At 38.9% G+C, this 18,421-nt stretch overlaps 1 protein-coding gene across 2 annotated transcripts in view; it reads right to left on the bottom strand.

Moving 5' to 3' along the window:
• The window catches only part of TIAM1 (TIAM Rac1 associated GEF 1), a 229,923-nt gene that overhangs the window by 136,840 nt on the left and 74,662 nt on the right, over positions 1 to 18,421 (bottom strand). For both annotated transcript variants that reach the window (XM_070750312.1, XM_070750313.1), the window contains 2 exons: positions 9,595 to 9,758; positions 1,163 to 2,142 (listed from right to left, as the gene is read on the bottom strand). In XM_070750312.1, the coding sequence (XP_070606413.1) occupies positions 1,163 to 2,131 (969 nt within the window). In that variant the 5' untranslated portion in view covers positions 2,132 to 2,142; positions 9,595 to 9,758. The remainder of the gene's footprint in view (positions 1 to 1,162; positions 2,143 to 9,594; positions 9,759 to 18,421) is intronic.

The following is an 18,421-nucleotide window of genomic DNA, read 5'->3' on the forward strand; positions in this document are numbered from 1 at the left end:
CTAGTCTGCCCTTATACTATTTCCTATATTTTATCTTAGGATGGATATATGTTTATCCCAGGCATGTTTAAATTCAGTTACTGTGGATTTACCAACCACATCTGCTGGAAGTTTGTTCCAAGGATCTACTACTCTTTCAGTAAAATAATATTTTCTCATGTTGCCTTTGATCTTTCCCCCAACTAACTTCAGATTGTGTCCCCTTGTTCTTGTGTTCACTTTCCTATTAAAAACACTTCCCTCCTGAACCTTATTTAACCCTTTAACATATTTAAATGTTTCGATCATGTCCCCCCTTTTCCTTCTGTCCTCCAGACTATACAGATTGAGTTCATTAAGTCTTTCCTGATACGTTTTATGCTTAAGACCTTCCACCATTCTTGTAGCCCGTCTTTGGACCCGTTCAATTTTGTCAACATCTTTTTGTAGGTGAGGTCTCCAGAACTGAACACAGTACTCCAAATGTGGTCTCACCAGCGCTCTATATAAGGGGATCACAATCTCCCTCTTCCTGCTTGTTATACCTCTAGCTATGCAGCCAAGCATTCTACTTGCTTTTCCTACCGCCCGACCACACTGCTCACTATTTCACTCCATGAACAATTACTGTATAAAAGAGTAAATTATTTTTCAGTACAAAAGAAACATTTTATTCTTCCAACTTTAGTAATAAAATACAAACATCATAGACTGTGTGATAATTAAGTGATAAAGCAGGTGGGTTTTTTTTCACCATTCATAAATTTTTCATGGAGTGAAAATGCACTTACTTTGAACTAGCCAACATAAATGCCTTATATATTTGTTGGGGCATACCTTTGGCCAACCCAGCTGAGAAATTTGGGGGGTTAATTGCAGTGTATCTGAAAAAGTCTACTTTAGAAATTGCTGTTCTCTACTATTCAGCTTAAGTTCAATTATCATCAGGAATGTTTTCAGAGTCTTATTCTCGGAAAAGTTTTAATGCAAGATAAGAAGTGTTGGAAAACAAAGTTCTCTTTTAAACATAGGAATTGCTCCAGTTCTGTCAATACCTATATTGCCCTTTTATTACCTATAAAGGATCTGAAACTAAACATAACTTACCTGAAGTTATCTAAGTAAAAGTGTTATCAGCCAACCTGGTATTTATCTATGTTGAAAGAATATATGGGCTTCTTACCTGTGTTGTTTTTGCTCGTCTGCCGTGCATACTGCTGCTGTGGTTCATTTTGATGTGACTGATTCCTTCAGAAAGACAGTGAGATTTCCGACAGGGAAGTGTGTTGTAAGTACTATAAGAAGATGCATTATCCACTGTGTTTGGTGATATTTTGTGGCTTTCCATATCTGGGGTATGAGACCCTATATTCCGACAATACCCTCCTAGCATGTTACGTGGTCCACCATTTATTGTAACAGTTGAACTTTTAGGAGAATACAAGTCACTCATGGAATTGGCACGCTGGCAGGTGACCAGGGCTTGACGACTATTACTAGATTCTCTCCCCGGAGTCTCCTCGCCATCCTTTTCTTCAGGAGATCCTAGGATCTCTTCGTTGCTTGTCAAATGTTCTTGACTAAGATCAGAAAGAGAAAATTCCAAACTGTCCTCCCGCCAGATATCTGCAGACTTGGAACGTTTTTTCTTGAAAGTCATAGGCTCCAAAAATGTGGTCCCGTTTGTGGAATAAGAATGTTGCCTGCCACCTACTTCAGTCAAATATGTTGACTCGTCTCTGTAGAGTCTTCCCCCTTCTGAATCTGGCATGCTTTGTACCGAGGCTGCCATAAGGGCTGAACTGCTATCCATGCTTGGAGTGACAGAAGAATCAGTGTGGTAAGAAACTGGCCTCAAGCCCATATCCATTCTGTCTCCCCACATTGGGCTTCCAAAATCCCCTAAACCGGATTCTTGAGTAAAGGGCTCCAGACAATTGTCTGCTAATGATTGAGGGATGCTGGGAGTACTGCTAGATCTTGTGCTTACTTCCGAGTTTCTGTGAATAATTTTTCCTGAGGATGCATGTCTAGTCCGGCGGGCTGCTTTGTTTGAAAGGCGAAGAGAACGTGATGTATGCTTCCGGTTCAAACTTGCATGTTTCTCATCGTAAAATTGATGTTCTACACTTTGGCTCTCTGCATTTCCCATTGTTTTAATACCTGCAAGAATGCAAAATCTAATTGTTAGAAACTGTACATACAATTTTACTTGATCTATGCTTAATAAAATTTTAAAAGTTACCTCCCCCCCCCCTTTTAGAAACATAGAAACATAGAAGTCTGACGGCAGAAAAAGACCTCATGGTCCATCTAGTCTGCCCTTATACTATTTTCTGTATTTTATCTTAGGATGGATATGTGTTTAGCCCAGGCATGTTTAAATTCAGTTACTGTGGATTTATCTACCACGTCTGCTGGAAGTTTGTTCCAAGGATCTACTACTCTTTCAGTAAAATAATATTTTCTCATGTTGCTTTTGATCTTTCCCCCAACTAACTTCAGATTGTGTCCCCTTGTTCTTGTGTTCACTTTCCTATTAAAAACACTTCCCTCCTGGACCTTATTTAACCCTTTAATATATTTAAATGTTTCGATCATGTCCCCCCTTTTCCTTCTGTCCTCCAGACTATACAGATTGAGTTCATTAAGTCTTTCCTGATACGTTTTATGCTTAAGACCTTCCACCATTCTTGTAGCCCGTCTTTGGACCCGTTCAATTTTGTCAATATCTTTTTGTAGGTGAGGTCTCCAGAACTGAACACAGTATTCCAAATGTGGTCTCACCAGCATTCTATATAGTGGGATCATAATCTCCCTCTTCCTGCTTGTTATACCTCTAGCTATGCAGCCAAGCATCCTACTTGCTTTCCCTACCGCCTGACTGCACTGTTCACCCATTTTGAGACTGTCAGAAATCACTACCCCTAAATCCTTTTCTTTTGAAGTATTTGCCAACACAGAACTGCCAATACAATACTCAGATTGAGGATTCCTTTTCCCCAAGTGCATTATTTTACATTTGGAAACATTAAACTGCAGTTTCCATTGCTTAGACCATTTATCTAGTAAAGCTAAATCATTTACCATATTACAGACGCCTCCAGGAATATCAACCCTATTGCACACTTTAGAGTCGTCGGCTTTTTTAAAAAAGCCTGGAATATGTTCTTGTGTATCACTAACAAATAGGTACATATTTTTGCCTACATAGATATAATTATTAGCTCTTCTTTTCTTCATGGAAAGTAATTATTACTTTGACCAAAGTGATTGTAATTATTAACCATTTGTGTGCTACACAAGTTAGAATATCCAATAAGGATTCTGTTTAGGTCTTGAGTGGGTGTAGCAACCATTTTCACCCAGGATTGGGCCCTCTCAGAGTTCATAAAACTAAAAATTGCCTTTGTATCCACCTTGAACCAATTGAGCCTCCTGGCTTCCCTCACTTCGAGGTTAGAAAGTAGTTTCTTGTCATGTGCTGTGGGTGGCCTTAAATCAGATTTGACATAAAAATTAACTGCAATTGGTTGATGATCACTATCTTCCCTTGTATAGATTTGGATATCTGAAAAGAAGTTTGATTTTTCCATTGAGACGCATATATAATCCAAGACACTGCTAGACTCACTTAAGAATATTTTATATCAGTATCTTAGATTTGTTTAATATAATCCTTTGCACAAGTTATATTCTCATGTTTTACTACTCAATTTTAGCATATTATACTGCATTTTAACTTATTATTTATTCAAATTCCCTCTATTTTAGCCAATTTTATTGTATTTTAACCAGTCAGTTTTATGACCGATGTGGTCCTTTTCCTCGCTTTGATATGGTTGATTGACTAATCAAATAAAGTTGATATTGATTGATTATTAATCACTTGGATAATGCATTTTCCTACAGTATTGCTTAATCTCCTTTTGAATGTTAGAATGATACCATATAATGTACAGTATCTATTCTTCCTATTTATTTCAAACAAGTTTAGAGTTACATGTGATGTTTTTACATTATATCTTAGCAGATGATCAACAATTATTTAATTTGCATCATAAATAAAAGCTGTAAAATTTAGATTGGTTGAATATAATTAAGACGTATATTGATTTCATTTTTTTACATTTAAAAGCATGATATAAACACAATTGTTGGGAAAATCTGAAATAATAAAAAGAATAGCTTTACTTCTAGCTTCCCAAATATTATGTACAAGCTATAAGCATCTTTCAAGCAGTAAAATTTGGCAATCAATCCTACCTAAAAAAGTGAGGCATTACATTGTCCCAAGTCTGTTAGGATAACTCACCCTGCCACAAGGCAAAACTAACCTAATTGAATGAGGCCCTGACCTCAGGCAGTATATTTTAGTAGTGTGTGTGAGCACAACATGATTCTTCCCACCTTTCTCTACTCATCCCAGGCTTGGCAAAATCAGTAGTCATTTCTCTCTCCCGTCTCTATTGCTAGGCCTATAAACTTTCCAAAATCAAGTTGGATAATTGTACAACCCTGCAAGTCACTCAGACTTAGAACAACTTTATTGTCAATATAAATGTATACTCATCAGCATACATTAAAATAGAATTTTGTTGCAATTCTCAAAGGGTCACCTCCTCCAATATACATTACAGAAACATGACTAAATAAATAAATACTGCATATACCCACATGTATTGTATGAACAGAGAAACAACACAGTCTAGTTTGATACATGGTGAGAAAAACAAATCTTGCAAGTTTACCAGATAAATGGAATAGGGAACAAAGCTGTTAAAGAGTTGGGTAGTTCTGCTAAAACACTTTGAAATCTCCTCCCTAGAGGGGAGCGATAGAAACAGGCCGTGAAGTGGGTGTATGGGGTCTCTAACAATTCTCTGAGCTCTAAGCACATAGCTCTTATAAGAAGCATCCTGAATGACAGGAAGTGAGTTTCCTATAATCTTCGCAGCTGTCCTTACCATTCTCTTAATGGACTTTCTCTCTGAGGCTTTGCGGCCACCAAACCAAAGTGTTGGTTATGACCTTTAAAGCCCTTCATGGCATTGGACCAGAATATCTCTGAGACCGCCTTCTGCCGCACAAATCCCAGCGACCGATTAGGTCCCACAGAGTGGGCCTTCTCCGGGTCCCGTCAACTAAACAATGTCGGTTGGCGGGCCCCAAGGGAAGAGCCTTCTCTGTGGCGGCCCCGACTCTCTGGAACCAACTCCCCCCAGAGATTAGAACTGCCCCTACTCTCCTTGCCTTTCGTAAGCTCCTTAAAACCTACCTTTGTCGTCAGGCATGGGGGAACAGAGACATCTCCCCCGGGCATATACAATTTATGCATGGTATGTTTGTATGTATGTTTGCTTAGTAAATGGGTTTTTTAAAAATATTTTAAACTATAATTTAGATTTGTCATGAATTGTTTTATTTTGTTGTGAGCCGCCCCGAGTCTGCGGAGAGGGGCAGCATACAAATCTAAATAATAAATAAATAAATAAAACCAAACAGTGATGCAGTTTTTTAAAATGCTCTCAATCGTGCCTCTATAAAAAGTTGCCATGATAGAAGGAGAAAAATGTGCTCTCCCCATCCGACGCAGGAAATGTAGATGCTGTTTTACACATTGGCCTATGCTGCTTGACTGATTTCTCATTTCTATATTTTTCCTTTTGGCACAGACTCTAGCCTCATAACTAGTTGTTGATTCATTTACTTGAAATTGTTTGCAGTTAGCTGAAAAGCAGCATCTTCTGTTTAAGCAGTAAAACATAATAAAATTATATGCCAGGTCTCCCCAATCAAGTATCCTCCAAATGTATGAATTACAGTCAGTATGGCAAACTTCTGAGAAAAACTGCCCCAAGATCTTTCTTTCTAACAAAGTTTATGAACGAGGCGTAGAATAATTCCTTCGCGTTTCTTGAAATGTTTTCTTGAAAATGATATTCCAAACTTCCAAAGTTTAAAAAAACAAAGACTATATGCCTTGCTATTTAACAATCCTAAACAGAAGCAACAAACAAAAGTTTAAAGATTTATGATAGCTAATTTGTATAAATGCATGTATATGAGTGGGTCTCTCTTAGCTGCAATTACTAGACCTGAGACAATCCCAGGTCACTTTTTCAGAAATTCCACAGCGTTCAATTATCCCAAGGTTAGTGTGTTTAGAGGATTAGTCGTCACTCATTTTCTATATTGAATTAGGGAAAAAACAGAAAGATAAAATTTGAGAATTACCAGGCAATGTTTTTTCAGTAGCAACCATATTTCACCTTGGGTTTTTTTTAAGTTGTAAAAATCTGTTCTGTGACAGATCACTCTCAAGAATGTGAGATCACTGTTTGAGAAAAAGCATGAAGAAGTTTTAGAAGTTACTCATTCTAGACTGATTGAATACAGAAACTCCATCCCTAGACATGTCAAAACTTGCTCTCAGAAAGCCAACTGGAGACAATGTGCTATTCAGTTAAGACCTACCATGAACCATACATAAAAATAAATAATGGACATAAATGTACAAAATGTAAAAAGTTTCTCTATTCTCCCATTACACATAGTAATCTTAGGGTAATCTATGCTGAAGGAAAACTAAAAGCATCTAAGAGAAAAATGCATTAATGCAAGTAGAAATATATTTGCTACCACAAAGGATCTTAGATAATGGTTCCCTGCGTACTATTATGTTTGGGAATACAAACAGAGGAAATAATGGAAAGGCTTTAGCCACCAATATCATATGATAATGGGACAGTACTCTGACCTAAGCAGCTGTAGTACATATAGAGTTTATATCGGAGGCTGTAACGTGCCATGGACACTGTTCAAACAGCAAAATACATTCTTTAATTTTTAAAGATTTTTTCATCACCACTCAAAGGTTATAGGGACAAAGAAAATGTTAATACTACTACAAGTTTTTGCACTGCTCAATTATTTAGAGAGAGGTAAAATACTAGTCAGGTTGCATTCTGGCTATGTATCTGAGGTAAAACATTTCCAAGGTGAAATGTTTCAATGAAATGAGGCATATTGCTGTGATATGTCTGTTGGGTAAATAATCTAAATTAAATGTTGAAGGAAGATCAGGCTTTTAAAACAAAATGGCCTTTGTAATTTTTTATTTTTTTTAACAGGATGGTGTTTGGGCTTGTACTCCCTGGAGCCTTCACATTCAAAACTCATAAAGGAAAAAAAGAATAATTGTTTGCTTTTGAATCTCAATTCTGCAATAAATTTATTAATTTATGCAATAAAATTATTAAGGGTTAACACAGTCAACCCTTTCTCAGTTTTGACCACTCTTCTGTAATAAGGAATATTGGACTTGTTTTGGTAGTTGTTATAACACATTACAGGTGTATGACTTTCAATAGTGTGAAATAAATCAATAAATGCTAAAAGGAAATAAAATGAATATTAGACCATCTTCTTACATGTGTTCCTACAAACAAAAGATGCCTCCTCTTGAAGATACTATTGTTTCCTTCCTTTCAAATATTTCTTGTTTAAGGATGAAGCTTCCTGGGTGACTCTGACTATTTCCCTCTCCCCTGGGATTGTTCAGTTTATAACTCTGAAGTCCTCAAGGGAAAATGGAAGGTAAATTAATCAACATCAACTAATAGTACCATAATAAAGCACAACAAATAATGTTCTTTCTGCGCCAGCTCAGGAAGCTCAAACTGCCCAAGGAGCTGCTGATACAGTTCTACAGAGGAATCATTGAGTCTGTCATCTGCACCTCTATAACTGTCTGGTTTGGTGCTGCAACCCAACAGGACCGACACAGACTTCAGAGGATAATCAGAACCGCAGAAAAAGCAATTGCTGCCAACCTGCCTTCCATTGAGGACCTGTATACTGCACGAGCCAAAAAGAGGGCCGGGAAAATATTTACTGACCCCTCACATCCTGGACACAAACTATTTCATCTCCTACCCTCAAAACGTCGCTACAGAGCACTGCACACCAAGACAACTAGACACAAGAACAGTTTTTTTCCGAACGCCAACACTCTACTAAACAAATAATTCCCTCAACAGTCAGACTTTCTACTAAATCTGCACTTCTATTCTACTAGTTTTTCTCATCATTCCTATCACCCATTTCCTCCCATGTTGACTGTATGACTGTAACTTGTTGCTTATATCCTAAGATTTTTATTAATATTGCTTCTTCATTGCTTATTTGACCCCTATGACAATCATTAAGTGTCGTACCACATGATTCTTGACAAATGTATATTTTCTTTTGTGTACGCTGAGAGCATATGCACCAAGACAAATTCCTTGTGTGTCCAATCACACTTGGCCAATAAAATTCTATTCTATTCTATTCTATAATTAAATTAATAAAAATGAACTGGGTACTTTCTAGATTACAATTCTTAATTTTATTCCTATGACATCTAAACTATTTATGTGGTAAATCTTTACATAACAATACACTGAGAGCATATGCACCAAGACAAATTCCTTGTGTGTCCAATCACACTTGGCCAATAAAAATTCTATTCTATTCTATTCTATATATTAATTAGAAATGAAATACAGTACAGTATATTGGTTTTCCCAGCTCTTGCTTCCTAACAAATTGTCTTTTTACTAAGTATCGTGTTATTGGGGTTTTTTCCTTCTTATTAACTTTACTTTAAATTACAACCTAAATTAAAATATCCACAGTTCTAACTCTCCTGAATTTACACCACCACCATTAAATGTGAAGTACCTTACAAGACAGCAGATTGCAAACTTAAATTAGATTCTGGTGGGAGGCTATTACCATCAGTTCTGTACTTTCTGCTGCAAGCTAAGTTTTAAAACTGTGAAAATGGGAAGAAAGGTTCAACAATACAAATCGTTTCTCCCCTGAATTAATGTATTCTCAGCTCAAACTATATATGACAGCAGCAGGCTAATTATTTTAAAGCCAAGTCTATCTCAACTACTTTTAACAGAAAAGGCAAGGTGGTTTCCAAGGCGAATAATGCTAGCGGATACCTTATTTGAAGACTCCCGGACTCTTGTCTAATATCTGTAGCCCCTTCCTTCCTTCCTTTGATAGTTAACCTGCTGCAAAGCAAAGCATGAGCATCTACTACTTCTGGAGCTCTGGCATAGGACCTTCTAAGTACTCTTACCAAATGGAAAAGTTCAATGACTGCAACTCTATGTTTTCTTTGGAATTGTGTTCATTGCCCTTTCCGCTCCAAAAAGTGGGCTGGCAAAGTGAAGTGAAGGGAGGTGTGTGTGTGTGTGTGACTTTTTCAATTTATTTTCTAGCAAATCTGTATTTTGTACAAAATGTAAAAACCTTTGGAAGTCATATTAACTTTGTGTTTATGTGTTGCTCAATTGTAACAGACTAATCTTTATTAGCATGCCAAGGCAGCAAATATTTCAGTTTTAATGGTCTGTGGCCATTTATAATCCACTATTTATCCATTAAAAAACAAAATGCATTCTAAAATTGGCTGGTAAGCAATTCAAACCTAAGGGGTGTGCTATCAGTAGTGAGCGGATGGGAAGTCTACAGGTATAGTAAGATACGTTCTGGTCTCAAAAATTTCATTCCTGATAAAAAGCTCTCATACAAAAATAGATAAAACCTACATACCTTACCAAGCAAGTCCTGAAACACGGCACTACTCTCTTAGGGAAAAATGTGGAATTTAGATTTCTAACAAAATGAGCAGTTATTGGAGCTGCATGTATGTCATCACCTGCCACTCAAAGGCTTCATTATTGTCTTGTAGGAGCCTGTGAATATATGCCAAAATCCTGTTGGAGGGAGGGGGGAGAAAAAGAACAAAACAAAGATTTAGCCAGAATTGGTATAAAGCTCCATTTTCATCATTTATATTTATCATTTATGTGCTGATGTTATAAAAGCCACGCTACAGAACATAACAATTATTTATTTATTTATTTATTTATTTATTTATTTATTTATTTATTTATTTATTTATTTATTATTTATTTATTTATTTATTTATTTATTTATTTATTTATTTATTTATTTATTTATTTATTTATTTGTTTATTTATTAGATTTGTACGCCGCCCCTTTCCGTACACTCGGGGCGGCTCACAACACAATAAAAACAGTTTATAACAAATCTAATAATTTACAATTTAAAATATTAAAAAACCCCATTATTAAACAGACATACACACAAGCATACCATACATAAATTGTATAGGCCCGGGGGAGATAACTCAGTTCCCCCATGCCTGACGACAAAGGTGGGTTTTAAGGAGTTTGCGAAAGGCGAGGAGGGTAGGGGCAGTTCTAATCTCTGGGGGGAGCTGGTTCCAGAGGGTCGGGGCCGCCACAGAGAAGGCTCTTCCCCTGGGGCCCGCCAACCGACATTGTTTAGTTGACGGGACCCGGAGAAGGCCCACTCTGTCGCTGGGATTCATGCGGCAGAAGGCGGTCTCGGAGATATTACCTTTCTGTTGTATTCTAAAGACGGGGAGGTTGACTTACAGCAATTATCATTTTAAAAATTGATAACCTAACACAAATGCAAACCTAAAATGGTATCTCTTGGTTTAAACAGGAGTAAAACGGCAAAGATGAAGAAATGAACAAGAGTCTAATTAGATGTCCCTTCCTTGCTAGTTCCACAGATCAGCTATATGAAGCAACCTCACATAGCCCCCTCAATAAGAAAAGAAAGAACCCCATTGAAATGCCTTTTACATTCATGGGAATTTCAAAACCTGCAGGTTGAATTTAAAGAGAAGCAATTGGAGGAACAGGTTTGACTGGCTTCACTGAAATTCATTACGCAATTTAAAAAATGACTAACAGTATAGAGTGAAACTGAATGATATATATATATGACCAGATTTTCCCATGCACTTTTACTTTAAAGGCAACATTTAGATTTTTTAAAAAATGTTCCCAATAAAAGGTAATTATCCAACAATTAAGAGAGGATGTGATATTTTGATATCATTGTTACCTATTACACTGTAAACACCACCTGTTCTTTAAAGTCTAACAAATGGGTAGATCATTCCTATTTAGTTTCATTAGGATGCCAATTGCCAACAATCTTCAACACTAGATTCACAACATTTTGCAAGTTGTCCGCCTAGATTTTGGTATTCAGTTTATATTATTAGTCACACATTTCATAGATATAGACATATGGATGATAACAGAAAATATTTGGCACATGCTACTTTGAACTAAATTATTTGGGAACAGAATACTGTAACTATTTCCCCAGATTATTACACAGATTTGTTTCACATGTTCCTCTAAGACAGTGTTTCCCAACCTTGGCAACTTGAAGATACTTGGACTTCAACTCCCAGAATTCCCCAGCCAGCGGATGCTGGCTGGGGAATTCTGGGAGTTGAAGTCCAGATATTTTCAAGTTGCCAAGGTTGGGAAACACTGCTCTAAGACAAACCCTCAGCATGAAATGATTCCACAGTCTGCCATTATGTGACTGAGGGGTGGGCTTACATCTCCTTCTGTCCTTCCTGTGACTCTTTTTTCCTAAATGAAATACTCATTTACAAGGAAGTTGAAAATACTTAAAGGTTTCAAGTGTAAATGACAGGATATGATTTGGCAAAAAGCAGGAACATGTGAGAAAGAAGGAAATATCCAGGGCACAAACAAATTAAATGGTCTATTGCTGGATCCAATCTCAGTCTGTCACTGGGACCAGAAGTTTATTCCTCAAAGTTTTTGGACTTGTGCTGGAGCCGATCATCAAGGAACTTCTCTCTCTTCAGGATATGTGCATAGTTTCCTGATAATGGGCTCCAGCCCAAAAGCTTGGAACAACAAACTTTTGATCTTTCTTTCTTTCTTTCTTTCTTTCTTTCTTTCTTTCTTTCTTTCTTTCTTCTTCTTCCTTCCTTCCTTCCTTTCTTTCTTGCCTGACTGACTGACTGACTGACTGACTGACTGACTGACTGACTGACTGACTGACTGACTGACTTACTTACTTACTTACTTACTTACTTACTTACTTATTGGATTTGTATGCCGCCCCTCTCCGCAGACTCGGGGCGGCTAACAACAATGATAAAAAACAACAATAACAACAATAATAAAACAACTAAAAACCCTTATTATAAAAACCAAACATACACACAAACATACCATACATAACTTGTAATGGCCATGGGGAAGGAATATCCTAACTCCCCCATGCCTGGCAACAAAGGTGGGTCTTGAGTAATTTGCAAAAGACAAGGAAGGTGGGGGCCGTTCTAATCTCTGGGGGGAGTTGATTCCAGAGGGCCGGGGCCTCCACAATAAAATATTTATTTACTTATTTGATTTATATGCCGCCCCTCTCCGAAGACTCGGGGCAGCTCACAGCAATAGAACAATACAAATTCAATAGTTAAAAACCATTTAAAACCCTTAATGTAAAAAACAATCATACGTCTCGTACAAACCATACGTAAGGCGTATGGTTTATCCTGAGACACTTATACAGTATTTACCTTCATTTGTTAAAATATTTGAGTCTGAAACTAGCTATATTTCAACTCTCTACTAAGTCTCACTGACCTCAATTTGTACATCATGTCTTATATGAAAACCTAAGACCACAGTCTTAAATTACAATATTTTGTTGAACACCACTTTCTGTGATTATTTGGGCCATCCGTAAATGCAATGAGAATTATTAGGTCATGCTGGTTCAAGCCGCTGTAATCTCACCACTTCACATTCTATTACCACATCTAAAGTCAACTATTGCCACCTATTTTATGTGGGGCTACTTTTTGAAGACTACAGTGGTACCTCGAGATACGAGTTTAATTCGTTCCGGACCTGGGCTCTTAAGTCGAGCAGCTCTTATCTCGAACGACTTTTCCCCATAGGAATTAATGTAAATAATTTTAATTGGTTCCAGCCCTCAAAAAACTCACAAAGTTAGTCTAAATTATGCAGAAAGACATGTTTTTAATGAAGAAATGTACATGTACATATAAATGAATAATGAAGTTTCTTTCACTTAACTTGTAAACTTTCTTAAACTTTTAAATTTACATATGTTCAACTTCTCTGCCACCCAATCCTGTAGGACAGAGGTCCCCAACCCTTTTTGCACCAGGGACCGGCTTTAAGCGATCAAGAGAGGAATGGGTGAATGAATGGACGGAGGGTGGGAAGGAAGGAAGGAAAGAGGGAAGGGACAGGAACAGAGGAAGGAAGCAAGGAAACTTATGAAAGGGGAGAGTAAGAGAGGAATGAGTGAAGGGAGGGAGGGAGGGAAGAAGGTGGGAAGGAGAAAGAAAAGAAGAAATAAAGGAAGGGAAGGTAAAAGAGAGAAAGAAAAAGAGCAAGAAAGAAAGAAAGAAAGAAAGAAAGAAAGGGGGAAGGGACAGGAACAGAGGAAGAAAGCAAGGAAACTTATGAAAGGGGAGAGTAAGAGAGGAATGAGTGAAGGGAGGGAGGGAGGGAAGAAGGTGGGAAGGAGAAAGAAAAGAAGAAATAGAGGAAGGGAAGGTAAAAGAGAGAAAGAAAAAGAGCAAGAAAGAAAGCTGCAAGCACCCCCCCGAGCCCCCCAGGCCGGCTGCAACCTTTTAAAACACGCGCGCTGCTTCGCAGCTGTCTCCTGAAGCCGAACGCGGAAGTTAGCGTTTGGCTTCAGGAGACAGCTCCTTGGCGCTTGTATCTCGAATTTGGGCTTGTAAGTAGAACAAAAATATCTCTCCCCTCCCAGCTCTTATCTCGAGTTGCTCTTAAGTAGAGCAGCTCTTATGTCGGGGTTCCACTGTACTTGAAAGCGGCAGTTGACATCTGCCTTTAAATGCTCATATCCAGAGACAACTATTACTCAATTGCAATCAGTATTTAGCAGTCAATTAACTATGCCTGAAAAAAAAGCCCATGCTCAAAATCTAAACTTCTATGAACTCATCACTGTGGGATACAAAAGGTCTACTTCACAAGCCAACGCGTATGTCTTCATCTCAGCTAATTAAAAGGCTCTTAAAGAAATGCTAAATTTGAACTATAACTGTTATTAACAAGAAAGATCACTCAAAGCTAAGCACTTCTGGTTTTTCTACCTCAAAAAGGGATTTTAAAAAACTGTTCCCATGAAGAACAGAGTAAACCCTCTGGAGAAACATTCCAATTAGACCAAACAGCTGAGTTCCTAGGAAAGATTAATATGTTTATATGACATTTGACCATTTCACTTAGCTGGAGGACACCTGTGCTCAGGTGCTGTGCTTAGATTTGCCCCAGGCCAACCCTAGGAACAGAGAATCCTTTTTAGAAGCATGCACAGTAATTTCTTTCTAGTGCATCAGTTTACAATACAATAGGGGCCTTTTAATCTACCCATTTATAAGGCAATCTTTATTCATATGAAATGGAGGGTTAGCCACAAAAGCACTTTTTCTTCCTTAGCCAGTTACTCAGAAACTAGAGAGCACTGCACATAGAAAGTGGAATTACGGTGTTCCTTTTCCTATCTAACCTCTCATAAACAGACAACTAAGCTGGGAGGTCAAACAAATTTACAAACTGCAATAGCTAGGCAATTATGCAAAGGCTTAGTCCAAAAACAGCCCCAATATTTGGACTGAGCTAATCAACCTAAAACTCCAAATCCAAAATGGCATTAAGTCAAGGCAAACTCAAATATATCAAGGTCGGCAGGATTTCAGGCAGCTATTTAGTGGAGCACATCAAAGACGAACCCAGTTCTGACTCACATCCAGATGGCAAGCTTTAGGTCCAGATTTCAAATCTCTGGTCTAATCATGCTGGACTGCATTCACTCAGCTCGGAATGTCGGTGTATTCCAAGGGTACATGAACTGTCCAAACTCGCATTTCTGATATATTTTAGCTCTCGGACATCTCACCCTGGACTTAATGATTTATTTATTTATTATTTATTATTTAGATTTGTATGCCGCCGCACTCCGCAGACTCGAGGCAGCTCACAACAAAATGAAACAATTCATAACAAATCTAAATTATAGTTTAAAATATTTAAAAACCCCATTTACTAAACAAACATACATACAAACATACCATTCATAAATTGTATATGCCCGGGGGAGATGTCTCAGTTCCCCCATGCCTGACGACAAAGGTGGGTTTTAAGGAGCTTACGAAAGGCAAGGAGAGTAGGGGCAGTTCTAATCTCTGGGGGGAGTTGGTTCCAGAGGGTCGGGGCCGCCACAGAGAAGGCTCTTCCCCTGGGGCCCGCCAACCGACATTGTTTAGTTGACGGGACCCGGAGAAGGCCCACTCTGTGGGACCTAATCGGTCGCTGGGATTCGTGCGGCAGAAGGCGGTCTCAGAGATATTCTGGTCCAATGCCATGAAGGGCTTTAAAGGTCATAACCAACACTTTGAATTGTGACCGGAAATTGATCGGCAACCAATGCAGACTGCGGAGTGTTGGTGAAACATGGGCATACCTAGGGAAGCCCATGACTGCTCTCGCAGCTGCATTCTGCACAATCTGGAGTTTCCGAACGCTTTTCAAAGGTAGCCCCATGTAGAGAGCATTACAGTAGTCGAACCTCGAGGTAATGAGGGCATGAGTGACTGTGAGCAGTGACTCCCGGTCCAGATAGGGCCGCAACTGGTGCACCAGGTGAACCTGGGCAAACACCCCCCTCGCCACAGCTGAAAGGTGGTTCTCTAATGTGAGCTGTGGATCGAGGAGGACGCCCAAGTTGCGGTCCCTCTCCGAGGGGGTCAATAATTTCCCCCCCCCCAGGGTAATGGAAGGACAGATGGAATTGTCCTTTAGAGGCAAAACCCACAGCCACTCCATCTTATCCGGGTTGAGTTTGAGTCTGTTGACACCCATCCAGGCCCCAACAGCCTCCAGACACCGGCACATCACTTCCACTGCTTTGGAGGATTCTCTGAAGATTTCCAATCAAAGCTGGGCCCACAAGTATTTTGTTAATGGAGGTCAAACCTTCCAGCCTAGTCATCTTGGGCCACTGCTTATAGATTTTGTTCTCCAAGATCTTCCCTGATCTTCCCCAACCTCTGAGTATGAAGAAGGGACTATGCCATCCAGAATCCAAAGGCAGACTTGGACAGTTTGCTAGTATTTCTTCTTTCAGCCAATCGAGCAAATCCTTTAATGAAAGGGTTATTTACCTGCTGAATGTTTATACTGTGTATTATACCAACTAAGTACACACAATATTACTTGCATCTGTAAAATATATCCCTAACCACTGTACATGGCTTTAAGAAATAAGTTTCAAACTATTTTTGTTTTACCATTACTAAGATACAAGCTCCCAGCTATATTACCACAGCATGAGTGTTCACTTTGCCTTCTAATTTTCTTTTATTGTTAAACTGGCAAATAACAGCAGTTATATGGCACTGGGTTAAGTAGTTTCTCCCTTCGGTTCCTTTTCCCCCTTCTTCTTAATTACTGGCAAAATAGAAATGTCCCTGCTCTCTCTTCCCTCATCCTTGCTCTGACTTGTCTCTCCTTACAGCTCTGAAACGGTTGGGTCCCCTGATTTTTTTAAATCTTAATTGACTTGTTTAGAATTTGCTCATGATTTAGAGCAGCAGTTTTCAACCTTTCTAATGCCGCGACCCCTTAATATAGTTCCTCATGTGGTGACCCCCAACCATAAGTCTAGCACCAATTCTCCCAATAGAGCTTTAAGCTGATTGGCAGGAAGGTCAGAGGGACACTACCACTGTAAATGCTTAATTGGTCGGATTGTAAAAATATGTTCCAAGGCACCAGAATAGAAGCTTTAGTTCCTAACACCAATTTGTGTTTTCCCATGGTCTCAGGCAACCCCTATGAAATGGTCATCCCGACCCCCAGGTTGAAAACCACTGATTTAGAGCATGAAAAAGTGATGTTCAGATATTTCAAAAGTGCAATCATCGTGCAATCCATCTCATGCAACGTATTATACTTATCATCATCATATAATCTGAGTTCAGTTTATCACCAGGCAGAAGTGTGCTATTTGAGATTAATTTTATATTCATAATGGATTTCAAAATATAGGTGTGATGTTACTATGCTTATTTCTGGGGGAAATTTGTCAAGCATATTACATTGGAGAAACAATCCTTTGGTTGGAAGATCTTGGTTGAGAAGCTTGAGTTTGCAATATGCAAAGAGAATCAAAGTACATACGTAGCAAAAATACATTTTGCAAAATATAGCTGATATAAATCTAATTTAATGTCCATCCAAAGGGTAAACTTATCACAGGAGTCTTTATAACTCCCCACTATATAAATATATTGATGGAATTTTTACTCAATGAATATGCAATAACAAGCAGATGTTCTGAAAGATTAAGTAGAAAGATTTCTTTTCTTCTTTCTTTCTTTCTTTCTTTCTTCAGAAAGCAGCTATCGTTTTTAGGCATATTTGTCTATTCATGGAACATTCGCAAACAAAGCTGAAGATAAAACTGTCAGATAAATGATTCATCCCAGTATGAAGATCAATCCTACACAAAACTATAAATAGAAAGTTAATTATCCGTCCCCAAAGACCTTGTATCTCTATGTAACTGACATGTCACAGCCTCCCTGCAACAATAAAATCAGCAAATGAGAAATAGGAATTAATAATCTAAAAGAAGAGGAGTTTGGGATAGCCCCTATGCATTACAATATTCTCTAAGGCAGCGGTCTCCAAACTACGGCCCGGGGGCCGGATGCGGCCAGCTGAGGCAATTTATCCAGCCCGCGGCAGCGCACGAGATTTTATTAATAGATATAATATGCTCCCGAATCTCCTGTCCACTCATCGTGGTCTGCTGCTGAGCGAAAAGGCGGTACAGAGGCAAGGGGCGGGGAGGAAAGCGGGCCTGTAATTGGCCCCTTTCTTTGCTGCCTTTAGAGAGAGAAACTGTTGCTGCCCTATGGTAGAGCAGCAACAGTTCCTCTCCCTAAACAGCTAACAGTGCCTGGGGACAGCAGCGGAGCTCGGAGGCTGCAGCAACACAGCGCCGAGAAGGACCGTATGTTGGTCCCTTGAAACTGCCGCCTCCTCCGTTCGGGCGAATTCAGGGGGTTAGCTGGAGACCCGGGTGGAAAGAAAGCAAAAGAGAGAGAGAAAGAGAGGGAGAGAGAGAAAGAGGGAGATAAAGGAAGAGGGAGAGATAGAAAGGGAGAGAAAGAAAGTGGGAGAGAGAGAGGGAGAGAAAGAGGGAGAGATAGAGGGAGAGAGAAAGAGGGAGTGAGAAAAAGAGAGAGAGAGAGAGAGAGAGAGAAAGAGAGAGGGACAGAGAAAGAAAGAGAGAAAGAGGGAGAGATAGAGAGGAAGAGAGAAAGGGGGGTAGATGGAAAGAGTGAGAGAGAGAAATAGAGAAAGAAAAATGAGAAAATGATGGAGAGAAAACGAGGGAGAGGAAAATGAAACAAATGAGAGAGAAGGCAGAAAAGAGAGAGGGAAGAGAGAAGTGGAGAGGAAAGAGGGA

Source organism: Erythrolamprus reginae, chromosome 4, assembly GCF_031021105.1.
Source record: "Erythrolamprus reginae isolate rEryReg1 chromosome 4, rEryReg1.hap1, whole genome shotgun sequence".
Taxonomy (NCBI): domain Eukaryota; kingdom Metazoa; phylum Chordata; class Lepidosauria; order Squamata; family Dipsadidae; genus Erythrolamprus; species Erythrolamprus reginae.